Source organism: Moschus berezovskii, chromosome 9 (assembly GCF_049115385.1).
Source record: "Moschus berezovskii isolate FMDL1 chromosome 9, NW_MosBer_1.0, whole genome shotgun sequence".
NCBI classification, from domain to species: domain Eukaryota; kingdom Metazoa; phylum Chordata; class Mammalia; order Artiodactyla; family Moschidae; genus Moschus; species Moschus berezovskii.
In genome coordinates, this window is record NC_142468.1 from 95,406,496 (window position 1) to 95,427,318 (window position 20,823).

Here is a 20,823-nt window from a genome sequence, read left to right on the forward strand (position 1 = left end):
CTGTCTGAGGAGGCCTTACAAATAGCCGTGAAAAGAAGAGAAGTGAAAAGCAAAGGAGAAAAGGAAAGATATAAGCATCTGAATGCAGAGTTCCAAAGAATAACAAGGAGAGATAAGAAAGCCTTCCTCAGCGATCAATGCAAAGAAATAGAGGAAAACAACAGAATAGGAAAAACAAGAGATCTCGTCAAGTAAATTAGAGATACCAAGGGAACATTTCATGCAAAGATGGGCTCAATAAAGGACAGAAATGGTGTGGACCTAACAGAAGCAGAAGATATTAAGAAGAGGTGGCAAGAATACACAGAAGAACTGTACAAAAAAGATCTTCCCGACCAAGATAATCATGATGGCGTGACACTGACCTAGAGCCAGACATCTTGGAATGTGAAGTCAAGTGGGCCTTAGAAAGCATCACTACGAACAAAGCTAGTGGAGGTGATGGAATTCCAGTTGAGCTATTTCAAATCCTGAAAGATGCTGCTGTGAAAATACTTGTTACTATTGCTAATTTAATCTGTGACTAGTTCTCTATTTGTGTATGCTGTGACATATATCTTTTATTGATTCACTGATTGCAAAAGAAAAAGCAGGAATAAGGTTTCTTTTTCTGTTAATTCCTTTGGATAGGTTACATCATATATTACAGCACGGATGTGAATGCAGAGATACACGACTGGGTTATTGAGCCTGTGGTGGGGAACAGGCTGACTCACCAGATACAGGAATTAACACTGGACACACCCTACTACTTCAAAATCCAAGCCCGGAACTCAAAGGGCATGGGGCCCATGTCTGAAGCTGTCCAGTTCAGAACACCCAAAGGTAAAGGCCCCAAACAGAGTGCTCCATCGTGTGTCTCCTGAGCGGGATTATGCGTGTGCATGTCACTTTAGCATGTAGAGACTGTGGACGATACAGGAAATCCTGATGATGTGCTTACGAGCCACAGTGTGGGCATTTATCTGAGAATGATCCTACCCCCTGACCACCAGACCAGTGCTCCCTAGGTTACTGACCTAAACATATCGTTGACAGGGGAACTCTGACTCCAGGCTGCTCGAGGCAAATGAACTGCAGTGATCTGAACCAGTCAGATCAGATGGGATTCTCTTGGTTCCCAGATAGAGTAGTAGCGTGTTATTGTGACGGATGATTCTCTTTCAACACATGCAGGTTCTTAACGTGAAAGGCTTGTTCACTGACCTTTATAGAGAGAAAGAGACAAAAGGGGCCCTTTAAAGGAAATTCTAGATAAGAAAATGACAGTAAAATATTGAACCAGGTGAGCTTAGGAAGTAAAAGTAAGTCGGGGACTGTATCTGTGGAAATATGGAAAACATATATGGATTTGTTTTCTGTTAGCACGAAAAAGAAGACTCAAGCTGCTTGGAAGTTTGCGGGATTTTAATTTTTTTCCTTTGAAAATTCTGCCTGTCCCATCTTCAAAGCTTGTGATCCTTGCTCTTGTTTTTTTCTTCCCCTGTGCTTGGCCTGTTAGCGGACTCCTCTGATAAAATGGCTAATGATCAAGGTAAATGATTAGCTGGCCTCTCTTTCCTTTCCTTTCTTTTGTGACCTACTATTAGCTTTTTGTTGTTTTTGTTTTTTCCTGAAAATCAGTACCAGTACTGTGTGTTAAAAATCACATACTTATTGGCCAAAGTAGAGTTGAGTCCATGTTTGTGGCACTTGGGGTATCTGAAAAGCTGGAGAATCTACTTAGGAACTAAACAGACTGGCAGGAAAAAAAACTGGGTTGGACTTCTACAGATGTGAGGAGATAGTCCTTAAATGTGGGTCAGATTATCCTTTGTGCTAAGTCACTAAAATTCTGTGATACAGATAGGGATTTGGGCCATAATGAGAACAAGCACACCAGTTTGTCATATTTGTAGCATCTAGAGTTTTATTAATGTCTCTAAATGAAAAGTTTAATCAAATTCAATTGAATACCCTTTTTTCCTCCCTCAGCAGAGAATATACAAATGTACCCTACTGAATTGTATGATTATCTTTTACAAAATTATTACTGTCCATTCTCTTGTTGCACGCTTAATTCCGGGCTCTTTTTCATTTCTTCTCTTAACTATATTTGCTTATTTTATAAGAGGATAGAGACAGCGTACAATGGAAGTTTAGGAAGTATGGGCCTCAGTGTCACCATTCTGGAAATTATCTGTCAGCATAGTGTCTTTGCTGCAGGTGCTGTGGTGGAGAGATAACTATACTTTGTGATTTTCATCTCTGGGAAGTCGGCTAAAGTTGGTTATCTGTTTTCTATAGCAGGAGCAGTTAAGTAAATTGGACAGTTTCTTTTATTCTTTTAAGAGTAGTTTTTAGAAATACAAAGTCTTTGGATCTTGGTTAATGGCAAGGAAGATTCAGAGTTTGAGGTTTCAAGTTTTAGGGCTTTGGAAATGTGTTTGCATTCAATGAGTCTTTTGTTGTATGTTGGGAAAACTGCAAACGTGTGTGTGTGTGTGTGTGTGTGTGTGTGTGTGTAAAGCTCCCTGATCGTTCGCGTGTGTGTGTAAAGCTCCCTGATCGTTCGTGTGTGTGTGTAAAGCTCCCTGATCATGTGTGTTGGGAAAACTGCAAACATGCGTGTGTGTGTGTGTGTGTGTGTGTGTGTAATGCTCCCTGATCGTGTGTGTGTGTGTAAAGCTCCCTGATCACGTGTGTGTGTGTGTGTGTGTGTAAAGCTCCCTGATCATGGTAGAACCTTTGCCTCAAGCATGAGACTAGAACCGTAGCAACACTGAAGATGTACAGACTATGTATGTGCTCATTTTCTCCCCCACTTCGCCCCATAAGCCAGGCTGCAGTTCTCAGCTACACCACCCCTTTGGTATTTAAAATTATTTGCCCATGTTTATTTTGGTATTTGGCTAATCCTTGGATTTCTTGTCATAAGTTAAATATAAAGGGAAAACATTAAGAAATATAGGAGTTAAACCAACTGTTTTATTGGCAAAAGTGTTCATTGGTAATTATTTATATAATGTGTTACTCTGAGTAGTTTGGCTTAAATATGGGCTACCTGACAAAGAAGTACCTTAACTATGAAGAGCCTTACATGGGCTGTGTCATCTCTGCCAGCTTATCATAGTGAAAAGAACAAGTGGAATCTTGACATGTGGTGTGTGTCGTTTGGGAGGAATGGTGACAATAAAGGTGAAGTAAAGTAGTAGGTGTGGACAGTGAAAACGGTTTGAGGACTGTGAGTTTAAAATTCTAGAATATGCCCCTCAGATACCCAGGAACTTCTGTTACCTGTGGGGACACTGAGCTTCTGCAAACATAGAAAGTAGGTCTGTTTTCATTTCTAGATTCATTCTGTTAAATGAACTACGCACAGAAACCTTCAGACTTTAATTTCTTCCATTTCCATTTCCAAGTCTGATAATTTAATAGAGGTACTTGGTATTAGCTGTAATGTTTTACAGCAACACATCTTGTTTATGCATTTCTAGTCAAGCTTTATTTGTAGAAATAACTCTAATTTATAAGCATTTTCTGAAGTTTCATGCTCTCTGCAGAGTGTAAGATGAGATTCTTCCCTAAAGATTTATTTAGTAGTTAATATTTATAAAACATTTACGGTGTATCAGGCAGGATTCAAAATATTTTATGGGATTAAATTTCTATTTAATCCTCACAATCCTTTCGTGAAGCAGATGCCATTATCATCACTGCTTTACAATGAGGAAACCAAGACCCCAAATAGTAGCTAAATAACTGGCCAAAAGTCCAACAGTTAGTGCCTGATGCTGCTGGTTTGCCAGCACAGGCAGTCTGTTGAGCTGGATGAACCAAGGATCAGCTTTACCTTGCAGTTCCTGCAGACCTCTTCAAGAGAAGTCTGAGACTTGCCTTCCAGCCCCAGGTGTTTTCTGAGGCCTGCATATGAGTGAAGTCGCTCAGTCGTGTCCGACTCCTTGTGACCCCATGGACTGTAGCCTGCCAGGTTCCTCCATCCGTGGGATTTTCCAGGCAAAAATACTGGAACGGGTTGCCATTTCCTTCTCCAGGAGATCTTCCCAACCCAGGGATTGAACCCGGGTCTCCCACATTGTAGGCAGATGCTTTACCTACCGTCTGAGCCACCAAGGAAGTCCAGCATATGAAGTGTTCCCAAGCTCACGGTCAGCAGCCTCACTTCTTATGTTCCATGATTATGGAGTAGGAGACAGTGTCTTTGTGAGCAACCAGAGGGGAGACTTTGATTTTTTATCTTTGGGTATTTAGGTTGACTGAGCAGAAACTGAGAACCTAATCTGAACCTCTGCTTGCCTTCCTGCTCACACTTAAGGTAACTTTATATTTAGAAAGGCAGCTTCCTATTTTGAGAAAAGAATCCAAACACTGGTGACACTGGCTCAGCCAGATCAAGCCAGTCCCTTGGAAGAACCCATTTCTTTAACGGTCCCCATGGTTCCTTTTCTACCAGAAGCTGCTTTTCCCATAAGAGCTCTGAGCAGTTTTTCAGCAGCGGTTTCTTGGGTGAGAGAAACCTTTAACAGCAAGGTGCAGCCTTGTCACACCCTGGATACAGCAACAGGAGTGTCAGCCTTTCAGATGCCTCACTGCATAGAAAGCTCTACCTTAGTTTGTTTTGCACAAATAGGCTGTATTTTCCCCTGTCATGTGTGTGTGTTACTTCCTTTTCTTACGGACAGCGTAGACTGAATTTTTTTTTTTTTTTTTGTAGAAAACACTCACTAGCTGTGAAGTAGACTTGTCACACCAATGGAGTGGGTTGTTACTGACGTGAATTCTTCTTCTTCAGCCTCAGGGTCTGCAGGGAAAGGAAGCCGGCTGCCAGACCTGGGATCCGACTACAAACCTCCAATGAGCGGTAAAGCCCTTCCTCTGGCTTTATTTGGCTTCCTATGGGCACAATGCAGTTCTGCTTGAAGTCTTGAGATGTTTCTTACAGCTCCTGTGCTGTGAATTGTAGCCTATTACCTATTTCTTTTTATTCGATAGAGCTGGCTTTAGGCATTTTCTGGCAAATGTTTGCTGAATTACGGTAAACCCATTTATTATAGATTCACAAATAAAATTGTTTCAATTTATGTATACAACTTAAAATGATTCTAAACAGTCTTCTCATTGCCCACTTCCTCTTTTCAAAATAATTAGAACCTTAGTTTCAAAAATAAACCCTCGGGTGGAATTAGCTGCCATCTGAAATGAGCCTGAGAGATGCTTTGGAATCATTCATTTCTCTCCACACTGCTTACTGTGGTGTTCTTAGTTTGGGAATTCTAAAAAATTATTCCCTCTCTCCTAGCCATCCTAAGAGCTGGTGCCTTTTAATTACTTAAATGGTGACACCTGCTTCTCTATACAGCGTCACCATATGTAAGTTACTTTTGCACGTGAAGTCATATTTTATTGTCATAACATTGTGAGGGAGGGAGAACTGTATCATTATTCCCATGTTTTACATTGACTCAGGGGAGAAGTAATGTGCCTGGACCTACCCACTTACTATAGAAGCCCTAGAACCAAAACCCGGGGCTTCCAACTTCATATTGTGCCTTTTCTGCTGTCGCTCACAGCCTTCTAGATCAGATGTGGGAATCCAGGATGGTAAAATGTCCGCAAAGGTCGTTCCTAGAAATGAACCTTACTGTTTCATGAGAAACACGTGGAAGAGAAAGGAAAAAGAGTTTCTAGTCCTCCAGAAACTCCTGGTCTAATTATGGAAATAAAATGGTCTCTTAATCTCCAGCTATCAATTTAAATAAAAAGTATTGCCCAGACTTCAGTGAAATCAGCCACTTCTTTGGATAGCCAGACAAGCTTGCTTGCTTCAAGAAACTTTTAGGCTGTGATGTCTAGGACTGTATGAGTTTTTCCCCCTGGAACGCATGTGTTACATTTGTGTGCTGTCCACAAGAGTGTGAGAAAAGCAGTTACTTCTTTGTCTTTCTTTTGCTTGCGTATTCATTCATTTGTTCACACGTATTTCTAAAGGCCCAGGTGCTGTGTAACAGACTGTAGAAGCAGGGGGAATAGGTAACAAGCTGTGACAGAGAGAAGAGAAATCTTTCTGGAAGAGATCTCTGACCCAGATTTTAGAAGGCCCAGAGAAAACTACTGAATGTCTAGGAGGGGGTCAAACATTCTAGGATGCGGTGCAGTAAGAACATGTGTGAAGTGTGGCAATTTAAAACAGCCGGCTTGGGACTTCCTTGGCGGTCCCGTGGTTAAGACTGCACCTTCCAGTGCAGGGATGCAGTTTTGATTCCTGGTCGGGGAACTAAGATCCCACATTCCTCACAACCAAAAAAAAAAAAAAACCAAAGCATGAAACAGAAACAGTACTGTAACAAGTTCAATAAAGACTTTAAAAATGGTCCAAATCAAAACACACTTTAAAACAGCCTGCTTTCTCCAGGGACCACACTGCCTAGAAACAAGATAGGCTCAGGTTAGAGAAGGTAGGTTAAAACCAACCTGTCAAAAGCTCAGGTGCTGATGCTGAGAAATGTGAGCTTCCTCATGTAAGTAACATATGTAAGATGTCCGATACTACTGGTAAACTGTGACTTCCCCCTCATCGAGTATCTATTGTTACCCTGATGACAGTGGAGAACGAGTTGGGTGCCAAGAGTACAAAGTCAAAAAAGAGTGGTTAGGAAGCTGTTGTAATAGTCCAAGTGAGGCTTAATATCCCTAGTAGGAGGGTCTAGGGTCCCATTTGCAGCTCACTCTTACTCTAGTTTAGAGGACAGCCTTTGGCTGACTCAGAAAGTAGAGGTCCTTTGCAGTTAAATGAGAATTTGTCTCTGTGGAATGCAGGAAAGAACTGCCTCCCACAGCCCAGCTCCCTGCCTCTGATTCACAATGCCTGCTCTACCACTTACCTCACCCAATAGCTCAGTACTGCTGTTAATAAAGGTTTTATGGAAAGCCCTAATTTGGTCTCATTGTATTGGGCCCCAGTTCCATAGTCTTTCCCAAATATAAAAATGTTATTTTATTGAAGGTCATTATATCCAGTTTAAGTTGTCTGTCTGCTGATCTCCTTCTCCGAAATAGATAGAAGTGATTCAACCAAATGTAGAAGAATAAGCTCTTTAGCTTTCAAAATTAGCCCAGCTTTAGCACTGTGCTTGGATGTAGCCTATAAAATCATAGAATAAGAAGCAGAAGGTCAGCTAATCCACTGTTATAGGAGTCCCACAGTAAATGTAGTTTGAATTAGATCATGAGTTTATAAACCAGGTTGTATATGAAAATCACTTTAGGAGCCTTCCTAAGAACATTGGTTCCCAGGCCACACCTTCCTGGTAGAAATTTCCACAGCATCCTAGACATGTAGGATGGCTCTTTATAAGTACTTCTAGTGACTAAACCGGAGAAGGCAATGGCAAGCCACTCCAGTACTATTGCCTAGAAAATCCCATAGATGGAGGAGCCTGGTAGGCTGCAGTCCGTGGGGTCGCTAAGGGTCGGACACGACTGAGCGACTTCACATTCACTTTTCACTTGCACACATTGGAGAAGGAAATAGCAACCCACTCCAGTGTTCTTGCCTGGAGAATCCCAGGGACGGGGGAGCCTGGTGGGCTTCCGTCTATGGGGTCACACAGAGTCGGACACGACTGAAGTGACTCAGCAGCAGCAGCAGTGACTAAACACTCATTACTTAGCAAAGTAACTAATTCCATTATTGTACAGCTTTGATTACTAGGGCAACAAGAGAGAGTAGCTGGAAGAAAAGATGGCAGATATCCATGGTGGTTAAATCTGTCTTGCAGGATTTCCCATATTTTACAATATGAGCATGCATAACTTGTGTGATGAGGTGGGAAGCAAAGTACAGTGTTTCAGAAGGTGGAAGAAGAAGACTGAGAATAGAGCAGGATTACAAATGTCCTTGTTAAAAAAAAAAGGCTGACCCGCACCCAATGAGCACGGAGGAACAGTAATAGGAAGATGTTTCCTCAAGGTCCTAAGTGATCTCGCCTCTGCATGTCTCTCCAGCCTCATATCCATCTTTTTTTCTGCTCACGTCATTCCCTCTAACTTTGCATAGCTCTCTTTGCTTCGGCAACACTGGCTGCCTTTCTGTCCCTTGAACGTGCCAAGCTCATTCCTGTCTCAGGATCCTTCCACTAGCTCTTCCCCCTTCTCTGAAATGTTCTTCCTTCGGGTCTTTGTATGGTTCAGTTCAGTTCAGTCAGTCAGTCGTGTCCGACTCTCCGCGACCCCATGAATCACAGCACGCCAGGCCTCCCTGTCCATCACCAACTCCCGGAGTTCACTCAAACTCATGTCCATGGTAGGATCATTCAAATCTCAACCCAAATGCCATCTCCTCAGAGAAGCTTTTCCCAACCACTTAATCTGAACTAGCCACCCATCATACTGTACCATATCCCCTCCTTTTATATTTTCATGGCAATTACTACAAACTAATAATTTGTTTATCATCTGCCCCCACTCCTACCCTAGCATTCGCATCTTTGCTGTTCACTCTTGCATCCTTGGTACCTAGAACAATGCCTGGCACATTGTAACCACTCAGTAAATATTTGTCAAATTAATGCATATGTACAGACCTTCGTTTTCCTGAAACTGAATAAGAAAATTAACTCTGCACAGACTGTGTGTTTATAAAAACAGACTTTATGATTCAAGTAGTTTCTTGACCGCATCCCAATGCTATATGTTGGGAAAAAAACGGGTTTTTTTATAAGTGTGCGTTTTTTTTAAAGTTTTGAAAGTCAGAAAACTTCACAAGTGGTGCTTTATAAGATGAGTTTATATATAAGACACCAGGGGACAGACTCCCTTACTGGTCCAAGCTTAGTGTTCAGTACAATCTGAGAAACTTTTAATGAACACCAACTTTGTGCCAGGTACACCCAGGGCAGAAACTCAGCTCTCTAGATTCATCATCTAGAGGAGATGGCCATATTCATAAGGCGTTTTTATATAATGCACAGTGATGACTACTTTTATAAAGAAGCTCACAGAAGTTATCTATACTCACGTGAAGGTTCTGCAGCCTGAGTGTATGCCTCTTTAGAATTCTGGAACACTCACAAGCGTACGGTTTTCCCTTCCCAGGCAGTAACAGCCCTCATGGAAGCCCCACCTCTCCTCTGGACAGTAACATGCTGCTGGTCATCATCGTTTCCGTCGGCGTCATCACCATCGTGGTGGTCGTGATCATCGCTGTTTTCTGCACCCGGCGGACTACCTCTCACCAGAAAAAGTAAGGAGCCCCAGATGTAGCCCATACATTTTTTGTATGTATTCTTTTGCTTGTGTGTGACTTCTGTGTCTGGAGTTGTACACAGTTAAAATATAAAGTACATGAAAAGCAACGTTTTAAATATTTTTAAAGGAAATGCAGAATGATTCCTCTTGCTAAATACATGTCCTTCTGGGTTCTGACAGGGAAGAGGGGCACATTCAATATGGGTGAAGGGGGCTTTCATGAAGGGACCATTTACAACATCCAAGGTGAAGTTAGCATTAGGCAGCAGGGGTGATAGGCCAGTGTCATCCTTAGAAAGGTGAGAGCTTTTTCTGAAGGAGAGAGCTGTTTTCAGACATCTGAAGCAGCAGAAGAGGACTTGCAACAGGAAGCATGTATGGTGGTAGGAATGTAACTACTGCCACCCTCTAGCCCAGCAGGGATGGGGCAGAAGAGAAAATACCTCCCACCCTCCAGTCTCTTGTCTGTGCCTTCTACTGGCCAAACTGAACTGGAAGCCAGGGCAGAGTTACCAAGTAGATAATAGTTCATTTAACTCAGCCTCTGAAGTCACAAGAGCCAAGTGTACAGAATCAATCTGGGAGAGGAAAGTAGATGATGTCCAGCCTTGTTGGGAGCCCCTTTGGAGGACTGTCTGTCTCTGGGCACTCAGTGAACCGGATACACAGGAGTCTGCGGAGTTTCATGGCACAAGTGCCAGCTGAGATGAAAGGACGCCACAAACCTCTAGTTCTAAGTTTAAGAGCATCTTTAAAGAAGTGCTCCCAGAGACCCGGCTGGTAAGGAATCCGCCCGCAGTACAGGAGACCTAGCTTTGATCCCGGGTTAGGAAGATCCCCTGGAGAAGGGAAAGGCTACCCACTCCAGTATTCTGGCCTGGAGAATCCCATGGACTATATAAGTCCATGGGGTTGCAGAGTTGGTCATGACTGACTTTCAGTCACCAAAAGTAGCTGTTGAGGTTGGGACCATAGGAGGCAGAGTTGGTTGGGGCTATGATGGGGAGATGTATTGATTAATGAGAAAGGATTATTTATGATCAGCGTATCATATTAGCAGAGAGGTAAGGTGGCTGCTAGCCCTGAACTCACCTGGGATTTTGAGGCTTGTGGCTAATTGTTCAGAGCAGATAGCAAGGGGATCACCATTATGTGGTGCTTGATAACAATCTTCATTCCTGAAGCTGAGGGAATCCTTGACCCTAGGTCACATTCTATTCATGTCTCTGGCCAGCAAGACAGTGCCATTAAAAAAAAAAAAAAAGAGATTCTTGAGTTACCCCTAATAGCAAAAACACAATATGGGTAATAGAACAACTTTAGATGCGGTATCCTAAAAGATCAGAAGATGGAGGTATTGCCCATAAAGAGAGAAAGAAATTCATGTCTGTGTGATTATCCTCAGAACTCTGCCCAAGGCAAGGATGCATGTACTTAATAACCATAAATCTGTTTGTTTTCAGTATAGAGGTCAAGTACAAGCTACAGTCTAACTGCTGCTAGTAATGACTTTGTCATTTTCTATAGGTTGTGTGATGTTTTTAATCTTTCTTTTGCCCAAGTAAAATAGCTTTCAGCAGCTTACATTGTATCACTGCCTCTTGATCACTGCCTCTTACAGCTTCCCCTGCCTTTGTTTGTAGAAAACTGTTTCTCCCTAAAACCTCTAAAATCATATTTTTCTATGCTAGAACTTTTCTGCAAGCTTTTTTTTCAGCATTTCCCATTTATCTATCTTTATAAACTTGATTTTACATCTAGTTTTAAATAAAGATCTTGAGATCTTTATTTCAAAGAATCTGAATAAACAAAAAGTCAGAATTCCTTCTCATTTGGAGGAATCTAAAATCCAAAGTAAATAAAAAATAAAGTAATAAAATACTTAGTCGTCAGATTAAGAGGCAGGAAAATGAGTTTGTCATAGGTTCTGTACTCTGTATTTGAATCTGCAGGTCCTACAGTTAGGGTCCCTTTGTTTAAAAGAGTTGTATCAAGTGTTTATAGAGTTTTCCCCTCCTCCTCCCCCAGTGACCTACTTTCCAAGTGTTCCATTGACTGGAAAAATATGTGAGCTTTTCTTAGTACATTTCATCTTCTCTCATACCTGAGGCACCTCCCATTTCAATTGTAGCTGTAGACTCTCGCCGCAGAAGGCAATGGTAAGCCACTCCAGTACTCTTGCCTAGAAAATCGCATGGACAGAGGAGCCTGGTGGGCTGCAGTCCATGGGGTCGCTAAGGGTCGGACACGACTGAGCGACTTCACTTTCACTTTTCACTTTCATGCATTGGAGAAGGAAATGGCAACCCACTCCAGTGTTCTTGCCTGGAGAATCCCAGGGATGACGGAGCCTGGTCGGCTGCCATCTGTGGGGTCACACAGAGTCGAACACGACTGAAGCGACTTAGCAGCAGCAGCATAGACTCTCGCAGCCTCAAAGCCGACAGAGCATTCAGAGTCTAGCCCCTCAGAGTTTCTTAGCACATCCCTCTAGAGCCCCCTTCCTGAGCAGATGAGAACTACCTACCTCAGTGTACCACCATTAGATCTAAAGCCCTTCCATGTTGGGAGCAGTCATTCTCTCCCCCTTCCTCCCATCTGAAGCCTGTTCTCCATTTACCTGCTGTATCCCCGTGCCTCCTGCTTTCAAAGACCTTGTCCGTGTGGTTGTTCTCTGTCAGTACAACTAACCTCTCGCTCTCCGTTGGCTCCGGCCCTCTAGCATTCAAGTGTGCTCAGACGTCTTCCATCCCCAGAAGTAATTATAACCTTTCCTCTGCTTCATGGTCTTTACCACCAACCACAAAGAAACCCTGTCCTTCCCTTCACCATAAGTCTGAATACTTGTCTCCACTTACCTGTCCATTTTTGCTGCCTACTCATGCTTCAGTCCTTTCTAATCCGAATTCTGCCCCTACTGCTTCACCAAAATTGCTTTTGCTGCGGTTACTACTGACCTCTGTGCTGCAAAAGCCAAAGGAAATTTTTCAGTCTTCTTCTTACTCTCTCAACACCTAACACAGTCAGCTATTCCTTCCTTCTTAAAACACTCTCTTGTCTTGTATTCCATGATTGTGTGTTCTTTTTCACAGCTTCTCCAGTCTACTCTGCCATCAGATAGACATTCCTCAGGGCCTGGTCCTGGAGTTTCCTGCTCCTGTGACTTCGTTTACTTCTGAATTTCAACTCCTCCCATATTTCACTCTCTAGCCAAGGTTTCTCTCTTCTGAGTCTCAGGCTTGCTTCAGTCTCAGATCTAATTGCTTGTTTTATATTTTATATTTAATGTCTCAGATGGACACTTAGTATGTTCAAAACAATTTATAATTCTTTCTGTCAAACCTACTTCCCCCCAGTGTTAATAAATGGCTTAAGCCAAAGACCTTGGCAATATCCTTTATTCCTCTTGTGTCTTTATTTCTGTCTTTTCCCACATCCATTTTTTTCACCAAGTCTTGTCATTTCTGGTTCCTTAATAACCATCCGATCTCCCTCTCCCCTCCGTTCTCACTGCCCCAGGCCACTGTCAGTCAGGCTGCATTGTTGCAGCTGCATCCTAATGGCCCCTTTGTTTTGTCCCGTACTCCTCAAATCCATTCTTCACATCCCAGTTGGTTTAAACTTTTAATTCAAAACTGATCTCGTTCCTCTCCTGCTTAAAACCATTTAGGGATTTCTCTTTACTCACAGAGGCAAGTTCAGACTCTGGTCTTGGCTCTAAAATTCCTTAATGATCTGACCCCAGCCCATCTTGCCAGCATCATTTCATATTGTTCTCCCCAGGGTAAAACTTCTTGCCTCTGTTTTTCTTATTTGTTTGTAGTTTCTGATTTTGCCTGAAGCATCTCTCAGGACTGTTTTAAACATTCAAACTGTTTTGACCAATAATATTCACAAGTTACTTTTTAAAATCCTGTTAATTTCATACCTAGGAAACGAGCTGCTTGCAAATCAGTGAATGGCTCCCACAAGTATAAAGGGAACTCCAAAGATGTCAAACCCCCAGACCTCTGGATCCATCACGAGAGACTGGAGCTCAAACCCATTGATAAGTCTCCAGACCCAAACCCCATCATGACTGACACACCAATTCCTCGTAATTCTCAAGATATCATACCAGTTGACAATTCCATGGATAGCAGCATCCATCAAAGGCGGAATTCATATAGAGGTACCGGTTTTTTTCATTTAAACCATTTCCATTTTGTAAAGTTGCCTTAATTTGGTAATTCCTGTAAGAAGTTAGGTTTAGAGAAACGTGTGTTACAGCAGCAACTTCTGATGAAGAATAGCTAGCCTATTAAGAGAGAGAGGTTCTGTACCCAGATGAAACAGTCTTCTAGCTCTCTGAGGTCTCTCGTTGCACTTCATCAGCTCAAGATTTGAGACCACCTAGCACATGTCTGCACATACCATTCCATCCCTTCACTTGGACCCCAGCCGTCATTGTCGTGTTTGGCATATTCTTGGTCTGCCTGCTCTTCCTCACAGACTTGCATTGAAACATGATAGGCAGCGTCGTGTCAACTGCATTGACTCAACAGGGATTCCTGCAATGTTATGATGGTCATTTTCCTCTTTATTTCACTTCCTGCAAAAACACCTTGTCCCTTCTACGTTGTCTGTGAGTCCGGAATCTGCCTTCACTTGAAATGTTTTACTGCTGAGGCTGCTTACTGGCCTAGACACATGTTTGTAACCAACCTCCATATTTGATGTCTAGGGCATGAATCAGAGGACAGCATGTCTACACTGGCAGGAAGGCGGGGAATGAGACCAAAAATGATGATGCCCTTTGACTCCCAGCCACCCCAGCGTAAGTTAAAAGCTTCTCTTTTCCCAAGTGCTGCCAATTATCCAGTCATATTGGGGAACAGCTACAAATGATCTCTTTGACTTCACTTGATCCTAATGCAAAAATTAATCTACCAAAGCTTTGGCACCTTGAGAGAAGAAGAATCAAACGTTTGCCATGTTTTGTGATTAGTATTTATTCTTACTAGTAGCTTCTTTAATTTCAGTGTAAATAAACTACAAGGCCAATTTCCACAAGGTCTCCCAGGCATTAGGGAAGTAATCAGTCTCTTTAAAAGTAGATCAAGTCTCTTCAGGAGAGATGAGGCGGCATCACTCTAGGCTGGGGCTAAGGATGACCAGATGTCACAGTGTTCCTTAGACTTCCCGATACATGGTCAGTGTTGACAGGCATTGCAGAATTTTTTTTAATCCATAGACTTTATATTTTAGAGGAGTTTCAGGTAGACAGCATGGAGTTTCTGTTTTTACAGCAATATTTTTCAACCTTATTTGACCTGTGCCTCACTTTGATAAGCTTAAAAGTTGCCCAGCCTCCTGTAGTATTTGAAACTCAAGTATATTATCATGATTAAAAACCAAAATGCAATGGGACGAACCAGTTACATTTTTACACTAGTGTTTCTTCTCCCTTGTTACTGTTTTTAAGGTGAGGAAGCCTTTCAGATGAACTGGCACAGTGGGGCTTCCAGCTGAGGGTCCTCTGAGCCTTCTAAAGAGATAAGCAGCCACCTGCCTACCAGTACCAAATCCAAGTTTAAGAAACTCATTAATCTTGAAATTTGCTCAGGGCTGAACAGTAGGTTAGCGAATACTAACACTGCCAGTCATCGTGTTAGTTGCTCACTTGTGTCGACTCTTTGCAACCCCACAGACCGTAGCCCGCCAGGCTTCTCTGTCCATGGGATTCTCCAGGCAAGAATACTGGGGTGAATTGCTGTTCCCTTCTCTAGAGGATCTTTCTGACCCAAGGATCGAACCGTGGTGGTCTGCGTTGCAGGCAGATTCTTTACCATTTGAGTGTCAGACCTAGATTTAAATCCTGAAAAATCATTTTTCAGTTTAACCTAAGTGAGCTTTGGGATTTTTTTATTCATTTCTTAAAAGATGTCCCATTTCAGGACTGTCACTCATGTCTGTCCACAAGTGACAGAGATTTTAAATAATCACAGATATCCTACACACAGAAGATGGCACTGTACACTTAGAAACCAGTGGGATCCCTGAGAATGTCGTGTCTGCACACATGCTGTCACTCATACAAGATTCTAAGAATGAGCTTTGGAAGAGTAAAAGACTGATTTACTAATAGTTCAGTTCTGCACAAAGTAGTTTTTGCTTAGGGTTCATGATAACAAGAGGGGCCTGTACTTGGATGTGTGTAAGGAAAACTGGTTTTCCTCTCATCAGACATGTCCTGGACAAGGTCCCCAGGTTTAGAAATGTCCAAAAAGAGTGAAAGTGTTAGTCACTCAGTTGTGTGTGACTCTGTGACCCCATGGACTGTAGTCTGTCCATGGGATTTTCTAGGCAAGAATAACTGGAGTGGGTTGCCATTTCCTTCTCCAGGGGATCTTCCCAACCCAGGGATCGAACAACCCAGGTCACCCACATTGCAGGCAGATTCTTTACCATCTGAGCCACCAGGGAAGCCTCCAAAAAGAGTAGATTAGTTCATTCCAGTTACTTTTGATATATAAGAAGATGGTAGCTTGACTACTTGATTGTTTTATATAAGGCTTTAGTTCTTGCCTGAACTGGCTTATTTTTAAAACTTGTAAAAGTTGACTATCCCTATTCCTAGATTTGTTACTTTTAAATATGTTATAGAGAAAAGATAAGCTGTACTAGTTGACAGCATTCCTGTTTTGTTTTTTCTTTTCTTTTTTTGGTGGTGGGAAGGAGTATGTATAAATATACAGTGTTATCTCATTTGTGGCCCAGAAGCTGAATGAGTGGATTCTTTAATTCAAGAATCTGATACCAAGTGCCCAGATATACTTGGGATTGGGCTTAAGATATACTTTTTCCCCACATGGCTTCAGTCCTTTTTTACAAACCAGCATTCCCTGGAGGCTGCATCCCCCATCCACCTACCATGGCTATAAATGTCTGAGCACTGCTAGGAATGGCTTAGTGGTGGTGGATTGAGGTTCCATCGAAGGCCTTGCACAGAAGCAGTGGATTCTAATTCAACTAATAGCTAATGCTTGCCAACTGTGTTCCAGGCAGGCACTGTCACATCCTTTTATTTATTTTTTTTGTTTGTTTATTTAATTTGGAGAAACTGACAAAGCTTTACCAAAAAATCAGCTTTGTTTTACTTTTGTGAGAGTCTCTATACCTAAAACACTTTCAAGTTGCACTTCCTGGGTAGAAGTCAGGAGTCTTTCCCTCTCACCCTAGCCGTTATTGTGAAAAACACTGATTCTGAAACACCCCACTTCTGAAAACTTCCTGTCTTCCCATGGAGGAGATGCTAACTGCGCAGCTGCCCTGAGATCTCTCCTCAGCCAGCTTTACCACGTTGTATTTTATTCCAGGAGACCGCCTTCACTTTCTGGTCCCCAAGAGCAGGGAAAGCCCCTGATTAGTTTCCCGGGCCTTGAGGAGGGGAGGTGGTGGCCCTGCTCCAGGGTCCCTGGCTGGCTGTGCCACCTGCTTGCTTGCACGTGGTGAAGAGAAGGCTGCAGAACAAAGGACCTCTATTGTATTGCCTGGGATTTTCTTCACCTAAGTAATGTTGAGTGCCCCCCTCCCCCATCAAAGATCAGGGAGACTCTTGGTGACCTGACATTTTAATAGAATCCAAGGGTTAATTGAGTTTTATCACAAAGTTTGTGAAGTCCTTGCTAAAGGGAAGGGGAGGGTAGGAGGGAAAGATCCCACTTGTTTCTGATCAACCCTACCTGTTTGCCTATTTCGGGAATCTAGAGCTGGTTATCTTGATGGCGGGCTATAGTCCATGGAGTTGCAAGAGTCGGACATGACTTAGCAATTACACCACCACCACCACCATTTTGATGTTCTGCTTCCACAGCTACTCTAAGGGAGTACCTAAGAAAAGTTTGTACCTCAGCTGTGCTTCTGATTTTGTTTTTCCATCTCTGGGATCGATAAGGAAGCTCATTAAAGAAGCAGTTTGTCTTCATAGAAAGTTGTATGTGGAATATCTGTGTGAAAATGTGGATTCGTTTGCTAAATGCAGCAAATTGAATTCCGTAGCCAGTGTGGGAAGGAAAGAGGGAATTTAGAAAAAAATCCATTTATATTTTAAAATGTGAGTAGATATGGCTAAGGTCCCAGACTGGAAGCAGGAAGAGATGGTGCCCTAGGCCTGTGTTTCATGCTTCTAGTACTAGATTGGACCTTAACAGTTCATTTCCATTTGCATTCCTTTTAAGATATGAAAACTGATTAAACAGCCACTTATTCATTCAGCCTAAATACCTATTTCATGCTTCACTCAGCAAGTAAGAAAAGACAGAATGAATTAGGAATATACTCTAAGGAAAAGGGACTTCTATCTTTATAAGCAGGAGAAAAAAATTATAGATACCGAAACCATCATTTGTTGGCTTATGGGTTTATACTTTATGACATACTCAAGTAGGTATTTTTAATAACTCATGTAATCCATGTTTACTGTAGAAGAATTGGAAAATAAAGGTAAACCAAAAGAAATTAAAAAAAAAAAATCTTCACCACTCTTCCCTACAAGATAATGTGTTAACATTTTAGTAAAAATTCTCAGGCTTTTTTCTTTCTGTGTATATATAGAGACATATGCATAAGAGTGTGTTGATTTTCTTTTAAGACAAATGTAAAACCCGTGGCTAATTGTCCAGACCCGTGGCTAATTGCCTAAGCTGCCACCAGCAAACCAGGGAATGGCGGTACTGCACGGGCGGGGGGGGCGGGGTCACTGCTCTTGACTGCGGTGTGTGTGTCTGTGCAAGCACGCTAAGCATTTCTCTGTCTTGTGTTCATTCACAGCTGTGATTAGTGCCCATCCCATCCATTCCCTCGATAACCCTCACCATCATTTCCACTCCAGCAGCCTCGCTTCTCCAGCTCGCAGTCATCTCTACCACCCGGGCAGCCCATGGCCCATTGGCACATCCATGTCCCTTTCAGACAGGGCCAATTCCACAGGTGAGAGATAAGGATGGAGCCTCAGGTTGAAAGCATTCTGAAAGAGTCGGCAAGCTGCAAAGGGGAGGACCTGCCCCTCTTAGAAGGATTTGGAGTTTTTGTCAGTGTTATCTGTCTATCGTAACATTTCTGTTACTGACTCAAGTTTTTTTCTATAAAATTCACTTCATTTTTCTCCCAGAGTTTTAAGTGCTCAGGGCAAGGTGTCGTTTTAGTAAGAAACATAACTCTAATCACACAGCCATGTCTTGTACCATCAACTTGCATCTTAATTCCATCATATTTTCAGTTTGTTTAATCCTTCAATTTGAAAGGAAAATGTAATCTGGATGATTTTTAGATACTAGAGGTTGCCTTTGCCTAATGGTGGGAGGGTTCTTGGGGCAACCGTAAGGTACTTCCAATGTGAGCTTTTGATTACATATATCTGCCGTGAACCAAAGTAAGAGCAACACCTGGGGGCAGCAGGGCCAGCGGCCACGTTGAAGTTACACAGATTTAAACCTCAGGTTGCCTAGTGGAGTGAAATTAAAAAGGGCTCCCAAGCATAGATCATCTCTAAAAATAGATGGGACATTAGCCTAACAATCTGCAGTGTATGTAAATATACACAGTTCTAGACCTCCATGTCTCAGTTTGAAAATCTTAAGAAACAGCTTTATCAGTTTTAAGGTGCTTAAAAAAAAACTTCTCATATATGCAGTATAGTCTTTTTCCATCATTTGAAACTTGAAAATTGTCTTTTAATAGTTACAGATGTTACTAGTAGATTTGAGTTTTGGTAGTTCTAGAAATAAGGGAGTTTCATGTGAATCCCATTTTCAAAAGAACTTCAAAATTTCATGCTTAGAAACTTGGGTTGCCAGTAACATCCTTTCCTCCTTTAAGTTTTGGTCAATTATAAACATACGCAAAGCATCAAACGGAGAGCCAAGCTTACTAAGACATGCCTGGTAACTCCCAAAGTTATCTGCTCCCAAACCCTTACTTTATTTGAAGAATGCTGCTTGAACTCATATCTGAAATTGGCCTTTCCCTCCCTCCAGTCCAGGTGTGGGTTCCTGCCTTTAGGGAAAGACAGCCTCCAGGAGGCTGTATGGAGAAGCAGACTCCACCTCACAGACATATTCTCAAAACAGACCAGAAACAGCCCTCCAGACCTGCTCTTAGAAAGAGGTTTTTGTGTCCTGACTGTATTTCTCCATTTTTAAGGCAGAAAAATCTCACCCACTGGGATATGAGCATACCTAAGTGCGTGGCAGGGTCTTCCCAGTCAGGTCAGCCCCCTGCCTCCTCCCTCCTGGACGAGAAGGAGGTTGAAGTTTGGCAGGAAGCATAGAGGTCCCACCCACCCCTCACCCAAGGGGTCAGTGTTGATACAAGTTTGGTTCTGTATGTATTTAGGCAGAAAGCAAAAAGTGGAGAAAGTAATGATTTTCTCCAGTAAAGGGTTCCTTGTTTTAATGACCAGACGGGTTAAAAGAAGGTAAAACTCCTAATGGAGCCTCTAAAGATGGATTTGAAATGTCCAGATGATCAGAGCTCTGCTACTATTGTACTTCCCTGCGTCTCTAGACCCGAGTGTTGCCACAGCCCATCTTGGGCCAGGTGATCCTTGCTGAGGGCATTTTCTGTCTTTTCCTTGGACATTTACTATTGTCACTGGCACGTGATGCAGAAAACACACTTTCCACTTGTCCAGGTGCTCAGCCACTGTGCACTTTGTGTCTTAGACAACTCTGTGAGATCAGTCAGGAGGTAGAAATTCTAGTTAACAGTGTCGTTTCCCTTGTGAGCTGGGGGTGTTGCACAATTTCAGGGCACACCCTTCACAGAGAGTACAGTGTACCATGCCCTCTGGCATTGCACTGCACTCTGCTCCATGTAGGCAGGGCTCTTCTCCTTTTTCACCTTTCCCACCATCTCTGGCCCTCAGAAGCTTATGCATCTAAGTAAGGCAGTCGAGGCAGCCATGGTAGAGCTGTGTGCCCAAGCTGTCCTAACATAGCTGCCAGTACATGGCCAGGGCTAGAGCCTCATCCTTTCTCTCTCCTCATCCTTGTTACTCTCGCTAATCAGCTTCCACCCAGCCCAGGATCACACAGAGTGGGACTAGCAGCTCCCCAGGTGAGGTGATAGCTGACCTGAGCAGACAAGAGAAATGAGACCCCTCAGCGCAGCCCTGGAAATGATGAGAAGTGACCCAGGCCTGGGAGAGTAAGATAGCCAGGCTTTCACCACTCGGGGAGGGTGTATGAGTCCCTCATTGCTAGAACCCAAGGCCAGACCTTTGAGGAGCACTCTTGACCGCCATGGCCCATCTCCTGAGAGCCCAAGGGAACAGATTCATAGCTGCCTCAGCAACAAAGGCTGGGAGAGGTTGGATATCAGCAGGTTGCTCATGGATGACGACTTAAAAGGGTTAATTTTCCTTGATAAGGTTGAGGACTCAAGGAGTCGAAGGAGGTCTTCCTTCAGGCCACCTGGTGTCCTCCAGGCCCCTCCTCAGGGTGGGGATGGGGGTCTGCACCAGCTCACACTGTGTGAAAGGCCTTCCTCATATGGTCGCCCTGGGAATTGGTGCTGCTTCTGCCCCTGCAGCATCGG

At 42.9% G+C, this 20,823-nt stretch overlaps 1 protein-coding gene across 5 annotated transcripts in view; it reads left to right on the forward strand.

The window, feature by feature from the left end:
- Nucleotides 1–20,823, forward strand: part of NEO1 (neogenin 1) — a 233,578-nt gene that overhangs the window by 207,316 nt on the left and 5,439 nt on the right. For 2 of the 5 annotated variants that reach the window (XM_055437130.2, XM_055437131.2), the window contains 6 exons: nucleotides 631–825; nucleotides 4,793–4,861; nucleotides 9,094–9,241; nucleotides 13,179–13,417; nucleotides 13,970–14,062; nucleotides 18,058–18,216. In XM_055437130.2, the coding sequence (XP_055293105.2) occupies nucleotides 631–825; nucleotides 4,793–4,861; nucleotides 9,094–9,241; nucleotides 13,179–13,417; nucleotides 13,970–14,062; nucleotides 18,058–18,216 (903 nt within the window). The remainder of the gene's footprint in view (nucleotides 1–630; nucleotides 826–4,792; nucleotides 4,862–9,093; nucleotides 9,242–13,178; nucleotides 13,418–13,969; nucleotides 14,063–18,057; nucleotides 18,217–20,823) is intronic. The other 3 variants (XM_055437132.2, XM_055437134.2, XM_055437133.2) reach the window with 2 other exon arrangements.